Source organism: Asterias amurensis, chromosome 18 (genome assembly GCF_032118995.1).
Source record: "Asterias amurensis chromosome 18, ASM3211899v1".
Taxonomy (NCBI): Eukaryota; Metazoa; Echinodermata; class Asteroidea; order Forcipulatida; family Asteriidae; genus Asterias; species Asterias amurensis.
Genome location: NC_092665.1, coordinates 11,269,717 through 11,297,587, shown reverse-complemented (window position 1 = coordinate 11,297,587; position 27,871 = coordinate 11,269,717). Strand labels below are relative to the sequence as shown.

At 38.4% G+C, this 27,871-nt stretch overlaps 2 protein-coding genes across 2 annotated transcripts in view; both read left to right on the top strand.

Moving 5' to 3' along the window:
- Positions 1-789: 789 nt before the first annotated feature.
- LOC139950391 (EF-hand domain-containing protein D2-like) lies at positions 790-16,293 on the top strand. The gene is made up of 4 exons (XM_071949030.1): positions 790-1,088; positions 8,748-8,895; positions 9,619-9,753; positions 12,830-16,293. Exons 1-4 carry the CDS (start codon positions 928-930, stop codon positions 12,962-12,964), a joined length of 579 nt encoding a protein of 192 aa, XP_071805131.1. The 5' UTR covers positions 790-927; the 3' UTR covers positions 12,965-16,293.
- A 3,007-nt stretch (positions 16,294-19,300) lies between these two features.
- Positions 19,301-27,871, top strand: part of LOC139951120 (uncharacterized) — a 65,513-nt gene continuing 56,942 nt past the window's right edge. The window contains exon 1 of the mRNA XM_071949962.1: positions 19,301-19,716. The gene's annotated coding sequence lies outside the window, so the exon portion shown is untranslated. The remainder of the gene's footprint in view (positions 19,717-27,871) is intronic.

Sequence of the window (27,871 nt, the reverse complement as noted above, 5' to 3'; positions counted from 1 at the left end):
AGTTGACCGGTACCCATAATTATGCGTATGCTACATGTGCCTTGAAGCCTGGTGAATGTGGGACCTGAACGTGTGTACACATTACGTGGGCCTAAAGATCAACTACACACTGCGCGTGCTGAACATTATTATAACCTATCCTTTGTTTTGCCGTGGCGCTTTTTTGTTTTGCCGTGGCGCTTTTTGTTTTGCCGTGACAGTTGTGGGCCACCGTACGATACGGGTAGGCATGCCTACCTCCCTTTTTACGGTGGGTGGGTGTACGTATACCACGGCACATGGAAAATTAGATTCAAATTCGACATAATTTATTTTATTTCCTTGATTTCTAAACTAAAAGTGCCCACTCAAACACTGAAATTAATAAACATTCAGATTGGAAAAAGCGGCTCTGTACTTTTTTCTTTCAGGCAAAATCCGATTATTTTTAATTGGCTTCTGAACAGAAAAGAAGTGATTATGCGGACGTTTCATAACTACGGAGGTGGAATTTTACAATTGCAAATTTAGTTTCTATAACAAATTAGCAGCTTGAGTCTGCTTCAATGTTTTCATAGTCAAAACTTGTCTAAAAGCTACATGTTGCCACTATCAACTTATGAGAAAGCGTAGCTTTGTTGGTAAAATGGTATTTTAGCGAGAAAACGTTTCACTAAATTTTACCCACTATATAAATCGGTTATTCCAAAAGTTACTACATTATTATCAATGTCTTTATCGTCTTTTAACCTTTGATCTTTCAGTGACTGGTATCCGTCATCTTACAAAATTGTCAATAGACTGTGTGGCCGACACCAGTGAATATCTTACACGGAATAAAATTTCATTTCCTTCTTCGGCCGCCGCGTCTGTGTGTACAAAACTAGCTGAGGAGCTGCCTAAATTTGGACCCTAATTCTAGCCTTAAATTTCACCTAAAGATTCACCATGGCGGATAGTGAGTTAGCCGGCAAGTTGGCGAGAAGGGAAGCATTAAATGAAGGTGAAGAGGTCGAAGTAAATAAAAGGACGCTAGTTTTCAACCCGTACACAGAGTTCAAAGAGTTTAGCCGGAAAGAAATCAAGCAATATGAAAAGATGTTTAAGAAGTAAGTAACGAACAACCTCTTGTTTTTCTTTTTTAGATCAATAAAATCAAGCCGAAGCTGGAGGTAGTAAATAAGGAAAGAATCCCAATTGTTTAACTGGTCACTTGCTTAAATGCAACTCACACACGTCTTTGTGATGAATATTGGACTTTATTTCCAATAAAACAAATCCTCTTCACAATTTTTGTGGCCAACAACTCTCTTTCTGAATCGTTCTACACCCCAACTTTGAACATGACAACCTCAAAAAGTGGGGCTGTGTACCTACCTGCAGCTCATTTTGCGAACCACGTTCTTACACGTACATACGTTGACATTGACCTTCAAATTACTTGGACCTTTTAATTAAGAATTCATAAATACCCCAGACAGTTTCTCTACTCCTATTGGTGAAGAGCGCGTCACACACATGGGTGTGCATAAACCTTTTGTTAATTATGCACACTGGAGCTCTGTTTATGCACACTGAGCTGGCTTCCACATATCGGGCGCGCAAGATTATCACGCGGAATGCGCAAATCATAGCTATCAGCGCGTGATCTAAGCAGAGTTTTGGAATTTTGTTTTTCAAACCTCGAATTTTCAATTGAGTGTCTATAACTGTATTTGTTTACGTTTTTTAACAAAAGGGCATTTATGAATGGGAATAAAAGAGTAGTGACTCGTTCTTCAACATCCGTTTAAAACCTTGCAGGGTCGTTGCCGTGCGATAAATACCCTCGTCTTCGGCTCGGGCCTTTATCACACGGCCGCCGACCCTGCCGGCTTTAAACGTACGTTGAAGAACTCGTCGCTACCCTTTTATTCCCTTATTTAAAAATGACTATTACTAGTAGCAAGGTAACTAAATATTGATGGAGAATTAAGGAGGTGGTCAAGTTTAAACCCGGCATGGACGGTTAATAAATTGTTTGTAAATTTAACTTTAAGCTTCCAATTATTTTGATATTCAAGGAGTCAAATAAAATAACCTGGGATAATTTTTTTTTTTAATAATGTCATATTCTTCAAATTAAACCACAATGTATATCAGTTTAATATTAGATTGATTAAATTAAATCATTCAGGAGGTAGGTCTCTGTGCATGGTTTCCCAAATGTACAGTCTGTGTGCAGATTTTAAATTAATTACAATTATTATTTTAAAAACATGATTTATGGGTGTGAGTTGAGTGCTGGATCAAGTGGCTCCTTTTTATTGCCAAAATAGAAAAAATTAATGCAAAAATGAGTGACACAATAGACCATCAGATTCAGCATCTATTTTTTAAATTGTACCAACTCAGATACAGCATGAAACACACACACTTGGACAGTTGTTTGGGTTTAAATGTGACCTACATGTAACTTGTCTACATGATTAGAGTTCTATGCCTTGTTGGGCAAAAGAAGGTATTTCAAACTCTTTTTAAATTTATTTATTCGTTTCAAACCTGATTAATACTAAACAGACGTACTGGCAATTATTTGTGGAGTTGCTGTACATCTTATTAATACATGTAGGTCCTACACTAGTGTTATTGCTGGTATTGTCTGTATTATTCCATTTAAACTGACAACACATGAAAACTTGTCCTTGGACCATTCAGAGAAACCCATCAGAGAATGGATGTTTTTTGTTTGTTCATGATTGTATTCCCCATTTTTGGATTGTTGTAGTTGTATTTTTCTTCCTCTAGTGTGTTGATCAACATCTGGCACCAGGCAGGATCTACAGAAAGCATCCCATCCCAGTTTATATTACATTCAACTTCCTGTTTGGAACAATGAGCTTATTTTATTCAGAACTGTTCCTACCAGGAAGTTAATGTTTCCGTCTAGTTTAGAGTTTACAATAAACAGCAAAACGTAGGGCCTATTGAAAAGCTGGAATGACCTTGTTGGTAGATTAACCTTATAGGAGAGGAAAATGCTCGAACAGAATGTACTCAAAAGTCATGATTTGCTATTCAGTTTTGCATTCAATGTGCAAAACATGTTCAGTCTAAAGTCTAAATAATAATAATATGGATTTGTAATGCGCACTTCTCCAGAAAACTGATCAAGGCGCCTACACAAAATGAAAACATTTGAAAATAGAAAATGAAGAAACATAATTTAACTTAAATGAAACCCAATGAACAACATTGATCAAATTTGATCTCGCATTCTTCCCTTTGTAATGATTGTTCCCATGTTCTGTTGCTCTATAGTTTTAATCCGAGCATCCTTGACTACTGGTACATGTAGGTACAGTGAACGTTACATTCCCTTGAAGCCTTGAATTAAAAGAATGCCAGAGGCTTGTGTACCTTTGGCAAACACCTTGTGGTTTTGATGGTTACTATTATGTACACATTGCCAACCATGATTGTCCATCGATTGCTCAATGTGTATACCAACCACCAAGATTGGACCAAGCACCAGGATATCCCTTATCAGTACAGTCTGTTTGTATGACACTGTTGATAGGCCCACGAAGGGTGTTGACATATTGGATAGCACTCCAGTGATAATGATAAGATAAAGGGTTGTATCAGCATCAGCATCCCGAAACCATACTGAAACTATTGTCTGGTCCTTTTGGAAGTTACTAATCTTACAGCAAGTGCATGTTTTAGGATTCACTACATATTACCATGGAGCATTGCTCCATGATATTACCTGTCCCAATTTCATAAAGCTGGTAAGCAGAACATTACTGCTTAGCTTATAAAATGTTGTTGGTAAGAAGAAAATGAGTGGGGCACCAGTTGCAATCAAAGTAAACTTTCAGAAATTTTGGCTGGTGGTACCAGTTTCTGTTCAGCAAGATTTGTCTTTGCTTAGTTTGTATGCTTACAGGGTTTATGAAATTGGGCCCTGACATGCAGCAAATTTACATGTACACCATGGAGGAAGGAAGTCATGCACTATAAATCCTGTCGGCCATTTTAGGAGTCAAAATATATACAATTGAATTGACTCCCAAAATGGCGGAAATGGTTGATGCGCATTGTACAGGGGTGCCCTTTACAAAATGCAACTGGTTAAAGGAACACATTGCCTTGGATCGGACGAGTTGGTCTATAAAAAAAAACGTTTGTAACCGTTTGTTATAAAATGCATATGGTTGGAGAGATAATTTAAAAGTAGAATACAATGATCCACACAAGTTTGCCTCGAAATTGCATGGTTTTCCTTTTACTGTGCGAACTAACACGGTCGGCCATTTATGGGAGTCAAAAATTTGACTCCCATAAATGGCCGACCGTGTTAGTTGATGAGGTAAAAGGAAAACCGTGCAATTTCGAGGCATGTTTGTGTGGATCATTGTATTCTACTTTTACAGCATCTTTCTACCCATATGCATATTATAATAAACGCTTTTCAAAGACCAACTCGACCGATCCAAGGCAACGTGTTCCTTTAATAGTGTGCACAACATTACCCGCATTTAAAGGAACGTGAAGATCACAGATTTACATAAAACTTACACGGTCTAATGATGATGATAGTTGAAAACATCCCTTGAAATATTTCTGTCTGAAATGTCATATTTGGTGAGAAATTAATAATCTAACTTCGCGTTTGGAGTTTTGTTTGTCAGTTTATGTATATGGTGGATTACATAAAGTGCTTACACTGCCAGCAACTGTTTTGTTAGCAAAACACAAGTTTTGTAATTTTCCTTTAAACTAGTGTGCATGAATGGATGAAACATAGTAGATTACTAGAAGGGTATACACAAACTATAATGTACATGTAGGAACCATTTTCTCATTCCATTGTGAAACAGTGTTTCAGTTTTTATGAATAATTGCTAGGCTTGTCATCATTAACGAATTCCCAGAAAATCAAGCCTGAGGAATCTGGGGAATTCTGTTAGTCAATATGGTAACCCCTTCCATCAACCTTCCATCAATATTATCCATGGAACTTGAAGGACCCCGTTCACCCTTGATCACCATTGAGGTTAGGGACATTGAACCTTGGATCTACATGTAGTTATTTTTTAAGTCTTTAGATTAATCTCTTTAAAACAATGTGCAATAAAGATCTCTAGTCGCTCTAACTTCTTTTGTTATCGATAGGTTTTTCTATGCCACTTCAGCATATAAGCAGCCTATTTCACTTTAGGGAAAAGTAAAGAGGCACCATAAATATTTCAAAATGGAAACACCGCCAATTGCTGGGGTAGGTAGGCCTACATGTAGCTCAGTTGGTAGAGTGTCGGTATGTTTATTCATAGGTCATAGGCTCCCATCCTGCTCTAGTCAGTTGTTCTACCATAGTTAAACCAGCAAAATTAACATAAGTAAGGGAGTAAGAGGCTGCCTCAACAAGTTTCAGACCTGCTTAAAAGTATTTTGTTTACTGAACCCTCCCCCCCCCCATTTAGTTTTATCTCATCTTACTATGGGTTACACATAAAAACAGACTGTTATTTGTGTTACTTTTCGTAGGGGTTATTTGTTTATTCATCTAAAAGCTGTTGTTCCCTAACAAGCACCACTTTTTGGAACAAGCCTCCACATTTATAAAACTGTACTGTATGTTTTCTTTTTGATGATGATTGTAAAAATAAGCGTTGCTTTGAAATGAATTTCAAAATATTGAAAATTGAAGTTGACACAAAATTCCTAAGAGATAACGTCATCCTACATGATGAGCTGAAAGTTGACAGCTGTTCGGCTTCTATTTGCTGAACCATATCTTTAGACAACCAAGAGACAACAAACAGACAAAGAGAGGTTGCTTTACTGTTGGATTCCCCTACCATAAGAGCTGATGATTAGGAGTGACTCATCAATCAAGACCCAGGTGGTCATCACTGGCTTTTAATTGTACAAGTCACTGATACACATAATGTTAATTGGTACGCATTGTCTTGTCTGTCCTACTTACAGGGCAGTTTGGACAGAGAGGTGCTAGACCAAATAAACAATTTTATTATATTTTAATGAGCTTAAAGGAAAACGTTGCCTTGGATCGGTCGAGTTGGTCTTTGAAAAGCGTTTGATACTGTTTTTTTATAAAATGCATATGGGTAGAAAGATGTTGTAAAAGTAGAATACAATGATCCACACAAACATGCCTCAAAATTGCACGGTTTTCCTTTTACCTCGTCGACTACCACTGTCGACCATTTATGGGAGTCAAATTTTTGACTCCCATAAATGGCTGACCGTGTTAGTTCACACAGTAGAAGGAAAACCACGCAATTTTGAGGCAAACTTGTGTGAATCATTGTATTCTACTTTTAAAACATCTTTCCAACCAATATGCATTTTATAAAAAAGGGTTACAAACGCTTTTTATAGACCAACTCGTCCGATCCAAGGCAACGTGTTCCTTTAACTGTAGTTTATTTGTATTTTGACAGCTTTTTAGTATACCTGTTTTATAATGTAGTTTGATTGTTACCAAGTGTTGAAGTATAACAGTATGAAAGTTTGATGTTTTTTTATGTCATTCATTTAAAATCATTGCAGTAAAGCTTTTAAACTCCACATCGCAAAAATTTGCATCGGGGATAAAGAATATTAATGTCGGTTTTACTCATTTACATCACCAATGTGTGTTAGCACTGTATACTCAGTACTTTCCTGAGTTCTGTGGAAAAAAACCCAATCATAGGCATAATACTCGGGTGGGATTCGAACCCACAAACTTTGCAACTCTAGAGCAGTGTCTTACAATGTGACAAACTCTAATGAATATTTAAGAGCGTTCAGTATGAACAATGTACCTTAGTTTGGGGTATTATAATTTACGTATGTAAGGCCGGATTTTCTTTCAATTTGATGTTCTTTCATAAGGAAAACAAGACCTTCAGCCAAATGCGTACACCTTGTTTTGTTTAGGTAACACAGTACACTAAACCAAAATGAGGCTCGGGTGAAAATGGTCAGGTTCATTTTCAGTTTGACAAGAAACCCTTGTGATGCTTAGTTTGTACACAAGGAACCAGACTTGAAGATGGCAGGTCTATAGGCCTATTGGCCGATATAATTGCCTTTTCAGTGACTGAATTAGGATGACAGTTAGTGGTTATTGCAGCGAGGGATTGGGGATTCAAACTGAGTCATCACTCAGCAGGGATTGGACTTTGTGTTTCATGTGGTGTTGGCAGTCCTCATTGGGTATCATTAGATGCTATTGAAAGAATGGTGTTCTTCTGTGTTGATCTCTCATCTTCTTGGTTTTAGCAGAGGCTCGTTGTGTGTAGCTGCACATTGTGTGCGATGAAAATAGTTGCAGGATTTAAACTGAGTCATCACTCAGCAGGGATTTGACTTTGTGTTGTTCATGTGGTGTTGGCAGTCCTCATTGGGTATCATTAGATACTTCTGAAAGAACGGTGTTCTTCTGTGTTAATCTCTCGTCTTCTTGGTTTTAACAGTAGGCTCAGTGTGTAGCTGCACATTGTGTGTGATGTAAATGAAAATAGTTGCAGGATTCAAACTGAGTCATCACTCGGTGGGGATTGGACTGTGTGTGTTTCATGTGGTGTTGGCAGTCCTCATTGGGTATAATTAGATACTACTGAAAGAACAAGGTTCCGTGTTGGTCACCCATCTTGTTTAAGATTAACCTGAGGCTCGTTACGTGTAGCTGCACATTGTGTGTGATGAAAATAGTTGCAGGATTCTAAACTGAGTCATCACTCAGTTGGGATTTGAGTGTTGGGATAGTGGGAAGGGAAGCTGTGTATAGGCACAGGTGAGGGATCCATAGATACAAAAATTATTCATTTAAATACATGTAGGGTTTGGTATTTATTATTACCAGAGTGGGACGCGCCTTGAACAATCGTTTAAAACCTGCAGGGTCATGGCCGTGTGATAAAGGACCTAAAAGAATGCTTTGCCCTTTATTGCACTGCCTTAACCCTGCAAGGTTTTTAATAAGGGAATGAGAGGGTAGCGAAGAGTTCTTAAACTGCCGTTAAAAACCGGCAGGGCCATGGCAGTGCCTTTATCGCATGGCCAGGACCCTGCAATGTTTTAAACTGCAGTTTAAGAATGAGCCACTACTCTTTATTCCAATTCATAAATGCCTTTTGGTTTAAAATGTGCAATAAAGTATGAAACTCTTTGCTTGAGCTCTGTATGTCTGTGTGTTGCATTTAATTGTTATGACTGAGACGACAGTTTTCTGATCCATTCATGCGCGTACATGTAGTCTTGGTGCAAGTCATTCTCGTTTTCCTTTCACACACAGCGTGGCCAACTCAACCACAGCGCCCGCATCGCCCGTACGAGAAACGTCTTGCACCAAGACTAGTATCCGAAAACAACGGGTTATAAACAGAGCTCCAGCTGCTTATTATCAACTATTTAAACACCCCCACGTGACGCGCTCTCCACCAATAGGAAGAGCGAAACTGTCTGATGTATTTATGAATGCCCTTTTTATAATGTTGGCATATATCTGTAAAAAGATTCTGGAAGTGTTAAATTCCTGTCTCGTCCTTAGGCCCCGTTTGGTGAAGGGTAAAATTGCATGCTGCACTCATTGGTTATGCCTACACACGTGTGCAAATAGATTTAACAGTGAGTAGAATACTCGAAACGGCAGTAAGCGGAAATGACAATGTCCGCTACGTGATAACTGCTACACACACACACACGCACACAATAAGGGAAACCTGTCTAATCTTGTTCTTTGTACTTCTCTTTTTTTTTCTTTTCTGTAGATATGACACCGACAACAATCACTACATAGAATTGATGGAGTTAAAGTTAATGATGGAAGCACTGGGAGCTCCCCAGACGCACCGGGCGCTTAAAGACATGATCAAAGAAGTAGACGAAGATCTCGATAATAGAATATCATACAGAGAGGTAACCTTCAAGTCGTTGTTTCAAGTTACTTACATTTTGAGAAAAGTGTTAGTCGGCTTTCATTGTAAAGAGTACTGTTGAGGAGATCATTACAGAGTAACTATAATAATAATAATATCAAAGTCTTATATAGCGCCCGTATCAAACAACAAGGAACTCAAGGCGCTTAGTGTATTTATTTTTACAGAAAGATAGGTTATTGAAGTTATGAATTCTGTGACCCAATTAAGGGTTTACAATGTGCTACGGTGCATTCAGCAGACACAGCCAGGAGCACCGGGGCAAACCCCCTTCTCTTTTCGATAAGTGCACTGGATTCTTTACATGTGTTACACAATACAAGGGACCAACTGCTTTCTGTCCCAAAGAACAAAGCAGTGGTTAAGTACCTTGCTTAAGGACACAAGTGTCACAGCTGGGGATTTGAACCCACCCTTTGCTGATCAGAAACACCAGAGTTTGAAGTCAGTGCTCTTAACCCCTCGGGCCAGGACACTTCCACATTCTTCATTCTGAAGTTCGGAATCTCATTTCTGCTTTGTGTTTCTTTGTCTTACTGTCCTCTTATAATCAACGTTCCTGTTATAAATAGGTAAGTTGGCTAGTTCCAGCGATCTTGTTATTCAAGAGTCAGCTGTACATGTGTCACGACAAACTACTTACATCTCACTAAACCGCAACCATGCAAACTTTCAAATAATTTGAAGTGTTTTTACTTTGCAGTTTTTGCTGATTTTCCGCAAGGCAGCGGCGGGTGAGCTGGATACAGACAGTGGACTCAGTGCGTTAGCCAGGTTAACAGAAATAGATGTTGACAAGGAAGGTGTAGGGGGTGCGAAGGACTTCTTCGAAGCCAAGGTTAGTCCCCGTCTGCTTAGCCTTGCTCAAGGCAGTCAAATTATTCACTCCGAAAAAAGACCGCCGCTGTATAAAAACCCACCCGTATTCACTGTGCGTAAAACCCACCCGTATTCACTGTGCGTAACATCACACGACATGATGCCCCCGTACACTATCCGCATGCGGAGGCCGTCAGGCCGACAGCCTTGTAGGATCTGTGTTGAAGCCACTGACCTCATTACTATAATAAGCGAAGAGTTCCCATGGTCAGCTCATTACCATAATGCCCGCGAAAGACGAGACATGTTTACCTCACACACCACCACCACGGACGCATGATAGGGTCCAAAGGTCGTGATAAGGGAAGTGCGTGATTGGACGTCAAAATGAATAATTCATTTGCCTCACATCCTGTGTTGTCTGATAGGTCTGACGAACGATATACATATTCATGAGCTGCATACTAGCATATCCTAGAGCCCCCCCAATTTCGTCCACTATTGGAATTTTTTCAATACAACACATTAAAACGGGAAGATACAGACCCGACAAGGCTGTCGGCCTGATGGCCTCCGCATGCGGTTAGTGGTGTACGAGTGCGATGACTTGTGTGAACAGTATTCGTGCGATGTGACAGTGTGTATACGGGTGGGTCATTCGGTGTGATCGCACACACCATGCACAGGGTATACGGCGGGTGGGTTTACAGCTGCGTCTTTTCGGAGCGAATAATGCGACTGCCTTGAGCAAGGCTACCGTCTGCTGAATCCCAGCTCTCTATTTTGACCAGTACTGCCACAAAACGCAGTCAGGGCTCATGATAATATAGGTTTTCTCAACAAAAATCTATTCAAAAATCTCATTCAATTTTGTTTAGAAATGGATGTTCTGTTGAATCAGCATTCAACAGTCAAGAAGAGTAATTCAATTTCACCATTCTAGCATTCACTGGTCAAATAAGATCATTTAGTTTCATCAGGCTGCAAGATTCGTTCTCGATTTCATAAATTCTAGCAGCAACAGCTGGTCAACCATTCATTTTCATCAAGTGTAAATAGGTTGTAGAAATTCAACTCAAGAATGGTCCAAGTATTGTCTTGAATGCCAAATGAGATAGAATGACAGAAACAAATCTGAATGAGAGAAATGAAATGGAAATTGAATGCAACATAACTAAACAGAAACCCCAAGTTTGAATGGATTTGGGGAAAATACGTGAATGCGTGTTAATGGAAGAACCCCTTGCAAAATGAAAAATGGCCTTGCTCTTTCAAAAATGAAATTCAAGGCGTGGCAAACTGCTCAAGGCCAACAAAAGTGGTATTGGTCATGTTTCAACCCTACACGTAGCAGAGTCTTCCTCGGAGGAAGTTTGCTGAATTTGTTTGAGGTTTTATCTTGTAAAGCTAAATAATAAATTAGTCAATTTTAAAAACAAAAACCAAAAAACAAGCTGATTGCAAACTCCTTACCAACCAAAGAACCTAAAAATTAGTTAATGGCCTGACGTTTAAACCCCAGCAAAAAAAAAATAAATGTGCGATGGGAAAAGGCACTAGACTTCCGGATTTCCTCAGTTGCCCAAGTGTTAAAAATGACTAGACTTGTAGGTCCATGGTCCTGTGGGGATTTGTATTCTTGCCAATAATGTTGATGGTTCCGCATTGGCAGAAGGCACAGCTGCTCATTTTGTATCCCTCCTTTTCCTCACCTACACTGACTCTGATCTACTCTTACTCAGCTTAAAAATAAGTTTCTTGCCCTTGTCCTTTCCCCTTCCTGTCAGTGAGCCTTGCTCTCAAACATTCTTCCACCATTTCCTCAAGATGACTTATCACAAGGAAGTACTGGATAATACTACCCACTTCCTCAACAATTTTTATCTGGCTGACCTTTCAACTGTTGAACTCAAGAATTATGCATTGTAGTAATGAATTATGCACAGATTTGCTGAGGTGGCTGCCGTCGATTCCACAAAACTCTTCCTAACTTAAGACTAATCTTAGGACTTAGGACGAGTCCCAACCCTGCACTGTAGCATGCAGACCTTAAGATTAATCCTAAGTTAGGACGAGTTAACTCATCCTAACTCGAGATAAGACGATTCGTAACTTTTTGTGAAATCGACGGCTGATCATCTTCCTTTACACTAGTGTGTCATCAGTGTATGACCTCTATGAATATTCAGTGAATGTAGCAGCAGACTGTGGAATTTGACCAACTGACCTTTAAATCTTTGAACTTGAGTGTAATAATGGTGTGCCAGATGCTCTCATTTTTTAAAGGGCAAGTGCTTCTCAAGTTGTTTTCTACTTGCTAGAGGGCATTATTTCTATGTGAGGAAATTGTAAATTTCCATTTCATGGAGCACAGACGCAATGTCATGGGTTCAATTTCACGGCTCTGCTTTACCGTAAGCAAAGAATCTGCACTAATGGAAGGAGGGAATTCTGCTCTTACATCAAGTGTATTTCATAGGTTTGCAGGGAATTTTTGCTTTTGCACGTGCGTACTCCACATTACTAGACATCATTCGCTTATAGCTAGCGCAGAAATTCAGCACTTGCATGTAAGCTGAGAATGGTGATCGTAAGTGCAGAATTTGGCAGAAAACTGAGCCATGAAATTGGGCCTTGGTCTCTAATGACATTTAAAGGAACACGTTGCCTTGGATCGGACGAGTTGGTCTATAAAAAGCGTTTCTCCCTGATGCAATTAGGGTGTTTTTTTGGGGGGGGTGGCATGGTTGGCTTTTGCGTAAAGCGCTCGCCTCTCACCGGGGTGACCCCGGATCGATTCCCGGCCAGGGCCATATGTGAGTTGAGTTGTGCGTTGGTTCTCTGCTGTGCCACAAGGGTTTTCCAAACCATCCGGTTTTCCTCCCTGGGGAAAAATTCAAACACTTTCTACATGTATCTTTGGCTGTGCTCCCAGGTCATAATGGGTTGATGTGGCTGGCAGCCAAAGGCGCCCTTGCATGCCTGCTTCTTGAACAAGTTGTAGCCGCGTCCGCAATAGCTGCGAGTAAGGATCGTTAGGCCCCCCCTTAATTTTTATTAAGACATGAAATTTTGCTTCTTCTTGATGCATACAGATCAACGAGCAGACGAAAGTCAAGAAGTTTGAGAATGAGATCAGACAAGAGCAAGAGGAGAAGAAACAGGAAGAAGAAGAAAAAAAGAAGAGGAGAGCAGAGTTCAAAGCCAAACAAGCCGCCTTCAAGGTCTAGAGCTAACAATCAGGGTGATTTTATATAAGTCCATTAAGTGCTGCCAAAACAAATCGCTCTCTTTTTTCAGGTCATATTTTGTATCTTTAAATGCTTTACTTCTTACCATATCTCTTCTCACTGGAGGGATTTACTAGATACCTTTTCAGTCTTAAGAAAGATCCAACCAACACCATGTGGTGACCCGATAGCCCCAATTTTGGGGATTCTGATTAAGGTGGTAGATGCCTGATTTCATGTGGAGCATGATCGGTTTACTAGGGCAGTTCTCGCTCCCAACAGAATCAAACACAAAAAGATTTTGGATTTTGATGGATGGGGGGGATTCAAACAGTTTCAATGTTCAGAAAGATTTCACAAAATAATTTTTTGCAAAGTTACTTTCAAAGTTAGTCTTCTGGGGTCTTTGGGGGGGATTCGTCAGTTCAAAAATGTGACAAAAGGATCTTGGAAGTGAGTGGTTCATAACTAATGCATTACCCTGTGCAATGTGAACATAACTTTGCCCATTAGTTGAATTACAAGTAGTTCCTTGTTTGGGGAAAGCAACTGTTACCAGTCATCTTCCCTGGTTCATGGCATCTGTCGAACTGAATACACACCTGGGCTCAATTTCATAGAGCCGCTTCAGCAGAAAAGCATTGTTGAAAGGTTTTCTGTTTAGCCGAAATAACCAAGATACCAGTCACAAATTATACATGCGACATTGTTTTTTAGCTGGTAACCTTATTCTGGTAAGCATAATTTGGTTGTGCTTAGCTAATATGTGCTTACGCAATACGAAACAGCGCCATTCATTCCTCGTAGCCGCCATTTTCTGCCAGTGTGCCAAACATTCTTGCGATCCAAAAAGGATCATCATCATTCGGCATAGACTTGCTTCCATGGACGCCTCATCCTCAAATTGTAACGGGTGACTCCTCGAGTATAATTCGTAATGCATTGTGACCACTAAATAGAATAGGAAATTTCATGTAGCAACACTAGTTCAACACTATTGCTTGTAGAAACACACCATTTTATGGCCGTGGGTACGGGTGGTGTTGTTTTTAGATTTGATAGATGTAGCTTGCACTTGCCCAAGTCTTGTCACTAACGATGCAGCTAAAAATTGTAATCAAATGATCTATTATAATTAATTACAAGGAGGTCCACTTACTTGCTTAAAATTGAAAGAGGGCGATAATTAAAAGTTAATGTGGGCAAACATTCCTCCGCCATTAAACTACAACTTTTATCTTGTAATTTAACAGCATTTATGTCTTTTTTTTTTTTTTAAACCTTGAGGTTTCCATCTCTTTCTTGTCAAATTTAAAGAAAATCATTTATTTTTCTGACTTGCTTTGCCGCACGCTTTTTAACCATTAGTTTTAAACATCTTGAGAAAGCAGGCTTTGTACTGCCTATGTATTTACTTACTGTAACCCACCAGTTTTTATTACATTAAAAGTGTACATGTATCTTGTGTGACTATTTTTTACTACTTTTACTAAATTACATAACCTGTTTCAGGTGGACATATTATGGTAATGTTTAAATTCAAGAAGTTAATTACAAGGAAACTTTAAAATTAGGAAAAATATAACTGACCAAACCTTATTTTCTAAATGTTTGCCGTTTCAAACAATTTCTTCTCAACTTCGGAGAGAAAAAAGTTGTGGTTGCCACAAATACAAGGTACAACAATGGTATTAAGAAAGAACATTATTAACCCTCCTACTGTTGGTGTTACTTTATGTTGTCTAACCCACAGGTTGTGACTGGTGGTATAACTGTGCACGGAAGTACACAGAAAGGACAGAACTTTGTGTGTCTGTGTACTGCGTTGACGCATTCGCTACATGATATTGCATAGCTATTCAAAACCACAGTGAATGATATTGAATGGTCAGACAGTAAGAGGGTTGACTGTGTACTGTGCAGATGCAATCACCACATGATATCATATTGCACACTGGCATAGTTTATTAATCATTCACAACCACAGTGGTTGATATTGAATGGTCAGACAGTAGGAGTATGAAAGATCATTAAGCTGTTTTTAATTGTTTAAAATTATATCAACAACTTTTCACTGCTTAATTCTTGTTTACACCTTGATACATTTTATATTTTAATGTCCTTGTTCACCACAATTCCCTCTTGTGTCAAACCTAGGACATAATAAAACTATTGTTTTACTTTTTACTAATTTTGACATAATTATTTCCCAGAATTTGATTTTTTTTTTTGTATTTTCTGTGAATTATAAGCTTCTCTTCTTGCAACTAAGTACAGTGCTGGTCATTTGTAATTACAATTACAGGTAACTTTTGGAATATTTTAGTCAATTAATCAATAACCATCAATGTTGTACCTTATTCCAAATACACATTTTTACAGAAATTCTTTCATCTAAAGAGACAAACCATCCTAGATGTAAAACATTATGTATCAACGGATTGATTATATTATTAGATTAACTGTGTGTAAATATTTCTATTATTAAACTGTACGTAGGTGCATGTTTTGTCAAATTTAAACAATATGCTTATCTAAATTTGGTTATGTATCATTTGTATCGGAAATATTTGTAAAAGGGGCTCTGGAATTGTTTTGACAAATGGTGCAAGTTTTTTACATGTCTGATATCAGGGTTGATTTCACAAAGATAGTTCTAACTTATGACTAGTCCTAGGACTCTTTAAGGAGTTATCAAAAACTTACGGCTAGTCCTAAGTCATGTGTCCTATCGCTAGTCTTAACTCTGTGAAATCCACCACAAAACATAGTGATTATAATGTGCAACAGTTTGGTTCAAATGTTAATTTTGTTAGTTTTTTACAGGATTTTTAATTTGAGTGTGGAGTTTGTATGAAAATAATCATGTGTTTAGCCTTCATTTTAGTAACAAATTTATGTTGCTATTATTTGTGGATGTGCGAAAGGAATTGCTAACTCGTACTAACTAGAATTTCGCCAAGAACTTCGTTGCTCTACCTCCATGCTTTAGACAGCTGTGTAGCTGCGAAGCCTTGGCGAAAGACTACTCCAACCAGGACTGAAACCGTGATGTGAGCCCTCTGTTGTCACTAAAGTGTACACGCTCCAGCCAAAATTAACTTTTTGTTAGTGCTGCTGCTGTAGCGTTGTAACCATGCTAGTCTCGGGTTTTGTTTTGTTTCATAAGGAAATTGTACAAAGACAAAATTCAACTCTGTGGTATACAGACTTAATTTGTGGGTGTTTTTTTTTATCATTCACCATCAAATCAAACCTTGTTTGACATCTTCCACTTTTATTTTGCAAATTATATAATATACAATGGAATAAAACAAAATGAAAACATTTTTATTGTTTTGAAGTAAGTGTTCATTTTGGTTGTTTGCATAATTTTATATGGTTTACCTGAAGCTTTGTGTTAAAATAATAAAAAATATGTACGTTTTACCTCAACCTTCATCAAAATGGGTGGAGCCTTCCAATTTTGGGCAGTCCTGTCCGGGTGTCCCAGGGAATTCGGTCCGCCGGAGATTCTGTCCACCATTAATACATGGGAAAATAACAAAAAATATCCGTAACATTTACGGCACTACCTGGGTGCCAGGTAGTGCCGTTAACTTCACAGTGGGAGTTTTGGAATTACGCCTTGAAGGGGTAGTTTACAAAACTTCCACCGGGAAACTTACCGCACTTCACCTGGCACCCTAGCTGCCAGGTATAGTGCCGTAAATTTTACGGATGTTTTTACGATGTAGGCTGGACAAGGAGGATTCGAAAGGGGGCGCTATCAGAAGAAGTTTGTACACAGTACATCATGGGGGACAGTCTCCGTTGAGTTTCACGCTGCGAGGATGCATAATTCGCGGCAATTTTTAAACCGGATACAAGAACGTGTTCAAAACAGCTCGAATTTTTTTTGAGAAAGCAAGTCACGACCTCGATAAGCTGGGATGAAAGTACACATTTGAGAGGCTGGACACTATTATTTTAAATTCACATCCAATGACATAGCAGGACCTATGCCTTTGAAATTTTGAGGTGGAAAAAAGCACTCTAAATTTAAAACCATTGGACACTTTCGGTAAACAGTAATGTTCAAGGCCTACACTTTGTGTATCACAACTTATATATAAAGTAACAAACATGTGAAAATTTAGGCCCAATCGGTCATCGGAGTCGGGAGAAAATAACTAGAAAACCCACCCTTGTTTCCGCACGTTTCGCCGTGTCATTACATGTGTTTAAAATAAATCCGTAGTTCTCGACATCGAGAATTGATTTCATTGTTTTAATTTTTCTCAAAACGTAAAGCATATCATGAAATAATAATATACCAAGAGAAATCTTTCACCAACACCTTCTGTAAACCCTGCAAGTTATTTGTAAATCTGTGTACTTTTTTTTTCTGTCCCTAAAGTGTATAATGGCTTTAAAGGCAGTGGACACTATTGGTAATTACTCAAAATAATTATTGGCATAAAACCTTTCTTGGTGATGAGTAATGGGGAGAGGTTGATGGTATAAAACATTGCGAGAAACGGCTCCCTCTGAAGTGCCATAGTTTTCGAGAAAGAAGTTATTGTCCACGAATTTGATTTCGAGACCTCAGATTTAGAACTTGAGGTCTCGAAATCAACCATCTAAACGCACACAACTTTGTGTGACAATGGTGTTTTTTTCTTTCATTATTATCTCGCAAGTTTGACGACCAATTGAGCTCAAATTTTCACAGGTTTCTTATTTTATGCATATGTTTAGATACACCAACTGTGAATGCTAGTCTTTGACAATTACCAATAGTGTCCACGGCCTTTAAAGGCAGTGGACACTATTGGTAATTACTCAAAATAATTATCATCATAAAACCTTACTTGGTGACAAGTAATGGGGAGAGGTTGATAGTATAAAACATTGTGAAAAGCAGCTCCCTCTGAAGTGACGTAGTTTTTGAGAAAGAAGTAATTTTCCACGAATTTGATTTTGAGACCTCAAGTTTAGAATTTGAGGTCTCGAAATCAAGCATCAGAAAGCACACAACTTCGTGTGACAAGGGTGTTTTTTTTCTTCATTATTATCTCGCAACTTCGACTACCGATTGAGCTCAAATTTTCACAGGTTTGTTGTTTTATGCATATGTTGAGATACACCAAGTGAGAAGACTGGTCTTTGACGATTACAGTGTCCACTGTCTTTAAATTACTTTTGATGTGAAGTTTGCTAATAATATTATGGCTCTCTCTTTTAAACATCGATTTTGCTAGGTCTGGGAGGTTGAAGTACCTGTCTCTACTATCTAGTGGATGTAAGTTAACTTCATAAAATAAGTTGTAAAATAAATCAATCGTTTTGTTATACAAATGAATGTTGCACTTGCCTGTTTAATTTTGGAGTTATGTGTTTTGGGATCCCGGTGGGCTGTTTAAAAAGCATAGACACCTTTTGGTAATTTTGTCAACGACCAGTATCCCAACATTATTATTAAACATAACAATTATGTGAAAAAATGTTGACTTAATTGTTCATCGAACTTGCATGGGAACAATGACAGAAAAGTGACCCTACAGTGTTGCACAATGTGCTTTCAGTGTAGCCTAAGAAGGCTTCATGTCTTAAATAATGTTATTAATTGAGTGAGAATTCTCGTTTTAAAAACTACGTTTCTTGAGAGCATTTTCTCTGGGTGTTTTTATCAACTGCTCTCCATTGCTGTTACACGTACGTTTTTATGCTAATTTTGAGGAACCCAATTACCAATAGGCTAGGGTACAGTGCCTTTAAAGCCGTAATGACGTGAGACAGATGTTAATAGAGAGCAATAAAAGCCAAAAAGTAGGCTAGTTGTAGGCCTCCCTGAGTCCTATTATAGGACTCTTACTTCGATGGCCTTTCACTTTCGAAAACGGCCTAGTCATGCGAAAGTGTTGGGCCGGCTAGTTATTATTACCCCAAACTGTAAAAACAAAACAGGTAGGTACGGGTAGTAAGACCAACAAGAACAGATTTCTCCTGAGTTTGAAATTAAAAGTTTTGAAACCTAGGAGCAAATGAGGTTGATGTTAAAAGAGACTAGAAATTTGGGAAACAGACCGGGGACCTCGTACAACAATGACTGTATCTGCCAAAAAAAGTTTCCGTTTTATAATTTTATTGTAGCTTTTCACTTTAGGCGACAAGCGAGAATTGAAATAGCCCCCTCTATTGACGATTACCCTTGGGGGCGGGGGGGGGGGGGGGGTTCAATCTTGGAAATTCAACGAAGCTGAAATTACGGAACCAGACTATCTACTGCATCCATCCTCCTGCAGAAACGTACTACCGGTGTCGCCGCCGCCGCATTAAAACACTTCCGGACTTTTCGCCATCTTCAGAGAAAAAAAAGTGTCCGACTTCGTGACATAAAACCAGACGGACATAAAAACACCACTTTTTGATTGATTTCTTCCGGTGTCCAGTGCTTCCAATCTGGTCTTGTGTATCTGTGATAACTTCCCATTGGTGGACAGTCGTCGTGTTTGGGCCGTTTGTGATTCTTTGTCGTAAAGAGGAACTTATGATGAGAAAAGTGTGATTGTATTTTGTACAGTTTGCCGACCCGCTCGCGCCCCTTCTGCTCCGACGACCTCCCCCGTATGTTTTACCACCATCGGGAGCATCAGAGCGTGCCTGTCTGAGTTTCGACGCGACGGCTTGTGTTATTACGGCCAGCAGTGCCCACAATTTACGCTGATAGTGATATAAAGTGGAAGCCGGATCAGTTATTATACATTTAGGTGAGTAAACCTACAAGAACACTTTCGTCTTATCGATTTTTTTTAAATAAAGAGTCGTTACTCCCAGAACTATTTCGGTTTCGTCCGGCTATCGTCTCCCGTTACGGTTACGGGAGACGATAGCCGGACGAAACCGAAATAGTTCTAGGAGTAAAGAGTCGTTATCACATTAATTTAATATTAGCAGAGTTCAGACATTTATTGCATTAACTTGTTCTGCCTGGCTTTCCGTATTCATAATCATGGCATTGTGACTGTGGTGTCCAGCTTTTTTGTCTCCTTGTGTGTTCATTAAAATCACATTATTATTAATAATTTAATTTTCACACAAAAATTAATGCCCTTAACTATATGTAAAAAGTGTTCGAAAAAAATATTGGAAATCTAATTTCATACCTTAACTTAAAGGCATGCAGTGGACACTATTGGTAAATACTCAAAATAATTATTGGCATAAAACCTTACTTGGTAACGAGTTATGGGGAGCTGTTGATAGTATATTTTAAAACATTGTGAGAAACGGCTCTCTCTGAATTGACACATTTTTTGAGAAAGAAGTAATTTTGATTTCAAGACCTCGGAATTTAATTTTGAGGTTTAGAAATCAAGCATCTGAAGCACAACTTCGTGTGAAAAAGGTGTTTTTTCTTTCATTATTATCTCGCAACTTCAACGACAAATAGAGTTCAAATTTTCGCAGGTTTCTTATTTTATGCATATATGTTGAGATACACCAAGAAGTAAGAAGACTGGACTTTGACAATTTGGTTATTTCTCAAGTTGGAATGACATGAATAATGGTTAAAAAAAAAAACCATTGCCTTCACATACAAAAGGTTCCCTTAGATTGCCTTGGTGCCCTGTGCAGTTATAATAATAATAATAATAATAATAGTGGCCTCTTATAGAGCGCTCAGGTCCGTCAGGCATGACGCTCATGGCGCTGTACAAGCAAAAATTTATACAGTGGTGTGGTGCTCTTTGCAAAAGTTTCAATACAAACTTGCACTGTCTAGAAGTGCTTCTTACCAGACGTATTTAATATTATAAAACAAATAAAAGATTCCTTTAAAGCGTTTTTTGCTTTTAAAGGCAGTGGACACTATTGGTAATTGTCAAAGACTAGCCTTCACAGTTGGTGTATCTCAACATGCATAAAATAACAAACCTGTGAAAATTTGAGCTCGATCGGTCATCGAAGTTGGGAGATAATAATGAAAGAAAAAACCACCCTTGTCACAGGAAGTTGTGTGCTTTCATATGCTTGATTTCGAGACCTCAAGTTCTAAACTTGACCTCAAGTTCTAAACTTGAGGTCTCGAAATCAAATTCGTGGAAAATTACTTCTTTCTCAAAAACTACTCCACTTCACAGGGAGCTGCTTCTCACAATATTTTATACTACCAACCTCTCTCCATTACTTGTTACCAAGTGAGGTTTTATGCTAATAAATATTTTTAGTAATTACTAATAGTGTCCACTGCCTTAAAGTAAAGTTAAACTTTGATCATTGAGACCAGTGTTATGTTGCAACAGTACATGGTTCACTGAAACAATGTTGAATGAGGTAGTTCCTTTAAGACTTTGTCAAGACATTTGGCTCACCTCCCTAGTAAACCCCCTTAGAGGAAAAATCCATTTAGTCTGTAATTGGATGATGATCGAAACAAGTGATAAAGAGAGTCAGGGGCTAGACCTTCCATTAACAAACCTAACTGTGACACATTGAATACTCTGATAGTCTGGTGGCATTGATGAAACAGGTGCTCTCTGTGTAGTCTGTGTTATTCCTCAATCATACATTGAGCTACGGCCCATTTAATGTCTGCTGACTATCTGGGATATGGATCTGTTTGATAAAATGTTGTTGACTTCCACACATGTATGGGGTGACCAAAAGCGAAAGTTTTTCTTTTGCAACGACTCTGTTGATTGTTGGATATTATTTCTAAACAAAACATAACTAAATTAAAACAAAAACCCTCATTTGTTAGTTTGTGTGTGTTACACTGAGTCAAGTTGCAGTAAAATTGTTGTCGTAATGGGAAGTGAGATTCACAGTTTTGGTATTTTATCAAACAAAATTTGCTCAAATGTTTTCCTGTTTTTGTTTTTTGTTTTTTTGTTTTGTTTTTTTAAACATATAAAGTGCAACTTTCATAAAATCAATGTACACTCTCCTTAATTACAATGTATTGGGACTGGGACACCATAGAGTTAGTTTAATAAGAGTTAAAATGTGGCGTGACAGATTTCTTTGACAATATACATCAGGTTTATCAATCAGTGAGTAGGTCAGATGACCGACGGTGATGACATGTACGCATCTCAAAAAAATGTCAGGGAGTTATTCGGCCGATATATGGTGATGTTAATTTAATTTGTCGACTGATGTTTTAAAGAGTCCTTTAGGCATCAGTCTGAAAGTCTTGTGGCACACTTGATCGATAAGATGCATTTTGTTTGATTCCACAATATTGAAGTGCTCAATGAATGTGGGAGCCAAGAATGTTCAATTTAGTAATGTAGATAGTACTGACTCGATCTTAATCAAGGGCCAAATTTCATCAAGCCATTTTAAAGCAGAAAATAAGTAAGTCTAGTTGGCATGACACTGCTCTGGAATTGCAAAGGTTGTGGGTTCGAATCCCACCTGAGTAATATGCCTCTGGAGATGTTTTTTTTTCCAAAGAACTCTGGAAAGTACTGAGACAGTGCTAACCCAGATTGGTGTGTTCATGGGTAAAACCACAATGAATATTTCAGAAAATACTTCTTGACAAATTTCTTTGCTTAGAAGCAAAAATTGAGTATAATGTAATTTGTGCTGGTAACCTGATTCTGCTAAGCAATACTTTTCTGTGTTTAGCGAGTTTTTATGCTTGACATATTTTATGACGTTGGGCCCAGGTAGGTGGCAGGTTCAAATCCTGCTCTGGACAGTAAATTTTACATGCATAAAAAACAGCTCTTTTTTTAAAGTTTCACAAATTATTGGCCGCAAGTGAGGAATACTTAATTGTTAGCAGTTGAACCAACCAATAAAGCCATTAAATAGTATGTTTGTCTGTGCAGTATACATTTCCAGTTGGCAGATACTAAATTAAAATGCCTTAGGGATGTGTTTTTATCATTACGATGGCATTGGGATCACTCGGGAAGATGTGCTCCACTGCTGCTCAACGCTCAAAAGTTTTTTAATTTGCGTGTGATCGACGCAAGCATATTGATACTAGCACCTGTCAATTGTCCATTATTATATTTTATTTTCTTAGTCTGATGGAAACCTTATTTCATAAGTTGTGACAACGTCCTCGTAGGATGTGTTAGATTGCCTCTGTTAAATATTGCCTGAAGGATGTGCTAAGGTCAAGGGGGAACTAGGCTGCACATGTGCAAACTGTGTCATGTATACTGTTGGGGCTCACAAGGGCTTTATTTCTGGGAATTAAAGTTTTTAGTGGAATGTAATTTTATATTTTCTGGTGCAATGCATTGCATGTCTGTTCGATATTGACACATTCAGAGAGTCACATGTATAAAGTTTTTAGTGGAATGTTTTGTAACTTTTATACTTTCCGGTGCAATGCATGTTAGTTTGATAATGCAGTATTTGTAGAATTAATTTGTTTTAGTGGAATGTAATTAGCTGTTTCGTAGCGAAGCGCAGCGAAACAGCTCTTGTTTTTGTTAAAGTTTTTTTAATTATTATTATTATTATTTTTTTTATTTGTCATCTTCAGAAAAATTTCATATAAGTGCTGATTTGCAATGTTCCCAAAGAGCAATTGCAATGAAATTTTCAGGGATGAAAGGTATTGGTGCAATGATCATTGCGAAACAAGGATGTCATTATGACATAATCAGAAGTCACGTGACGTCATCTTAAAGGTGTTGTATTTTAAATGTCTGAAAATTTATAACAAATCAGCCACAAGAGACCTTAGGTTTCTGTTTGCGGAATTGGGGAGGGATAAATAAGGTCTTCATTTTGTTTCGTGTGCGTGACCTCACATGACCTCTACTTCCGGTCGAAACCGGAAGTGGCCCTCTAATTCAAAATTGGAAAAAGATATGAAGTTGCTTTTAACGATGTAAGTGCGTGGCAAGGGTGGGCAGTTAAAAAAAAATACCAATGACGTCACAAAATGCAACAGCGCCCTCTAGCGGCAGGTTGAAAACTCGTCAAAATGGACTTTTTGAAGATGTGTGTGGTTAAGTTTTTTGTAATCACTTCAAATTTTACACACACATTAACTGTCAGGCAGCCATCATATGTGTGAAGTTTCAGATCAATGACGTCATTGGGGGTCACGTGACGCGGCCTTAAAGGTGCACTTTTTGAACTAATATAACTCTCTAAATAATTATGCGATTATGTTGAAACTTGGTAGGTTGTTAGATATTGGCAAGCTCTCGTGAATTGTGAAACGACGTCATAGTGACGTCATCACACGATATTTTATGATTTTTTCAATTTTTGCACCTTTAACGAATAAATTGCTATCCGAACATGGTATAATCCAAATTAAATTAATTTTTAATAGCCTGGATTAGTCATAACTGCTTTAAAAAAAGAATAAATTTCAAATTCAGTTGACAAAATTTAAATTGTTATTAACGAAACAGCTCTGCATTTGTGCACAAATGCAATCATGTCTAGTTTTATATTCTTTGGTGCAGTGCATGTTACAAATGTACTTTGATATTATGACACAGCATTCAGAGAATTAGTCGAAAGGAACTTTATATTTTCCGGTGCAATGCATGTCAGTTTGATAATGTAGTGTTTGGAGAGTTTAAACTTTACGTGGATAGTTATTTTGCGTTCCCCTCCAGTTGAATGCTTGTTAGTTCCATAATTGGTTTCTATGCTTTGATCCTGAACCATTCAATATAAATACCCCACTGCGGTTTTTGAATGAAAGATTATTAAGTTAGCAGTTAAACAGCCTACAACTTCATGTGGTTAGTTAACTGTGCAAGGTTGTGCCACTATACCAACTCATGACAGTTGAATGGCTTCTAATTGTTGGTCAGCTTACCAGAAAATGCTACCAAGAATAGAAACATGTAGGAGGGTTGGCAAACAAAAAAATTTGTGCAATTGTACAGTTTACAGTATAGGCCTGGTACTTCACGGAGCCTGGTCATTGCCTTGGTGCCCTTGAAATGCTACAGTAGAAATTTACAATTTTCCTCAGTCCTAGGGTGCCCTTTACTAAGGGAAAATCGCCTTGGTGCCCTTGCCCTTTAAAAAACAAAGCATTCAGGCCTGCATTAAGATAAAGTAGTTGCAACTTTCTATTTACGTACGTTGTACATTGTACGTGTACTTGGCCCAACCTGTACACGTGCATCATTCTTACCAGGTATCCCTTGTGTTTTTGTAATGATGTGGTCAGGGAATGATGTCTGAATCTAATTAGTTTTGCATAGCAAAATATTTAGACTAAACAAGTTTTGTGCACACTTAATGCTAATATTGAGGAGGATGATTTTTGAGAACTGATACATTTTGTGTAGCAGCAATGCTGTATAACGGATATTTTCCGCTAGTACACGTATTAAATGTTATTCCAAACAGTTTGGAACATTCTAATGTACAATTTCTACTGGATAATTTGTGCTTCAGTTCGAATGAGTTCATTAATATTTATTTAAATTTTGTACTTCATAGGCCTACATGTACATGTACAATACATTACATGTTGTACACCAGTTTCAGACAGGCGCGCCAGAGTTGCGCCGAGCCCATTAGATTAGGAGCAACTCTAGGTTGACCTAAATCAATTTTGGTTTCTGACAGGCGAACTTAACATTTACAGGCTCATGACAAGATCGACGTCTGAAACCAAGGTGCTCCAGAGTCATTTTGAACAACTGCAACAGCCAATCTTTTGACTTCCATCGCATCCAGTTGCTCCTACATGTACATTGTAACTGTTTCAGACGTTGAACGTTTCATGTACTTAATTCAAATTGTGGTTCGGCGAGACTCGTGAGCGCCTGTCTGGAACGGTTGTTCATTGTGCCTTTACTATTTTGGTCAAGTACCATGTGTGCAGTGATACTCATTGATACTGATTATCATCATACCTAAAAGGAACCAGACTATTTATCTTTCCAGCATCAGTTTGGATACAGTGATAGTGAATGGGGAAAACCCCAGTACATGTTTGACTCAGGAAGTCTCTTTATTCTCCCACTATCTGGAATTAGTTTTTTTTTCTTCAAAGTGACTTCCCATTGGTTTTGTGCATGAAAATGAAGCGTAGACATCCTCATTCTATCAATGGGTACATGTTAGCAGGGTTCTGCCCATGGTGGTCGGTGCAGGAAAGCCCGCCCGGCACTCGTGATTTCCCAACCACCACTGGCGAAATTTACTCTTTTTCCGCCCCACCACACAATTTCTTACTTTTGGAATTAAACTTTCTGATTTCCTTCAACAGAATGTAGACATTACATGTACATGTATCTCACAGACTTTTGTCAAAGCGGTAACTCAAGATTTTCTCTTCATTCTCCCTTTATTTTTACACTGATTTTTTTTTTTACCATTGGTGTCTTCCTTGGTTTTGTACTCAAAAGTGACGTGAGGACATACTCAATCTGTCAAATTATCCGGATTTATTTTGTTAGGTCCTACAGTGTCAATGGGTAGACACCCCTGTCCCCCCCAACACGCCCACAAAAGCCTGCCCTACTACAGAAATGTGCTGTTCCTCTGTTGATAAAAGCTGACTGCATGCCTTTGAAGTATGTATGATAATGGATTCCTCCACTAGTGGGGACATTGAGATAAATTTTTAATGAAACGTAAACAGGTGAGCGCTGAATTCAAGGGCATTTTTTATAGACATAATTTAGTGCACATTTATGTATGTACATATGTACTGTAGTAATGGCTTACAATGTGCAGTAGCCACTGGCGTCATGAGGTTAGGTTTGCAGTCGATATTTACGTTTGATTCTGGACCCACATTTTGGGAGTGTTTGTCCAAAGCACACTGAATCTGAAACAAGGTTTTGGAATGTTGTCTACTTCAGACGGCAAAAAAGGCACATCACCATGCCCCTGGTCATTGCCTTGGTGCCCTTGAAATGCTCTGAGTAGAAATTTACAAAATTCCTCATAGGGTGCTCTTTACCAAGGAGAAAATGACTTGGTGCCCATCCCCTTTTCAAAAACGAAGCATACGTACATGTACAGGCCTACTACTTGGTGTTTATTTTGGCTCTGTGACTATTTGCAAACATGTGGTACATGTACCTCACAGGTTCCACTGTTTGAGGGTCCACTTACATAGGTCAAGCAATGGTCAAGCAAAGTGGTCAAAGCCCAGCAGTCGTATTCCTTACACTCATGTTTATAATTTTCAATCACGATGATACTCAGACCGCCAACCTGGACGTTTACGTCTGTTGTTAGCTCGAGTCTTTCACTTTCTTATGTCGTCTCTGATTTGCTGCCCTCTGTGTCCTGCTGGTCGTCAGCATGGTTTATGCTGTTACCGACTTCTCTGCCGTGTAATTAGATCCGGTCTTGCTGGATGTTGAACCAAGAAATGCTCTTGTATTTAGTGGAGGTTTGTACATAAAGGGGCCAGTCATAATAGTCAATGTTCAAAAATTTGTTCAAATTGTTTTGACCCACCCACCCACCCCAAATTTCGATTTTTAAATATTGATTTACTTCACAATATACTCTATAACTAAAGAATAAAGTAATGCCTCAAATGATGCAGATTTATCAGGTCAAAGGACTCCAACATCAAGCAGATCGAGCAGCCTTCTTTATTTTATCATGTAAAAAAAAAAAAATTGATTTGCAGTTATTTCTTTTGACCCACCCACCCACAATTTCGAATTTTTTATTATTTTAACAATGACTATTATGAATGGCCCCTAAGTAGTCATTGTGATTAGAGATGATTAGATTTAGACAATTCCATATTATTGTACAAGTGTTAAATTGATCACGGGTATATATACGGAATGATTTTCTTGACTGAATATTTTGAAATCAGTTACACTATGCTCTGCATTGTATGTACGTACGTAGATCCGGTTTTGCTGGATGTTGAACCAAGAAATGCTCTTGTAGGCTCTAGGTTCGTGCATTCTAAGTAGCCATCTCGACTAATGATGA

What these genes read in the sequence shown, in the direction of transcription:
- LOC139950391 (XM_071949030.1), top strand. Translation starts at nt 928, where the DNA reads ATGGCGGATAGTGAGTTAGCCGGCAAGTTGGCGAGAAGGGAAGCATTA. An exon ending in ATAGAATATCATACAGAGAG is followed by an intron (nt 8,896 to 9,618) that starts GTAACCTTCAAG and finishes TTTACTTTGCAG; the next exon opens with TTTTTGCTGATTTTCCGCAA. An exon ending in AGGACTTCTTCGAAGCCAAG is followed by an intron (nt 9,754 to 12,829) that starts GTTAGTCCCCGT and finishes TGATGCATACAG; the next exon opens with ATCAACGAGCAGACGAAAGT.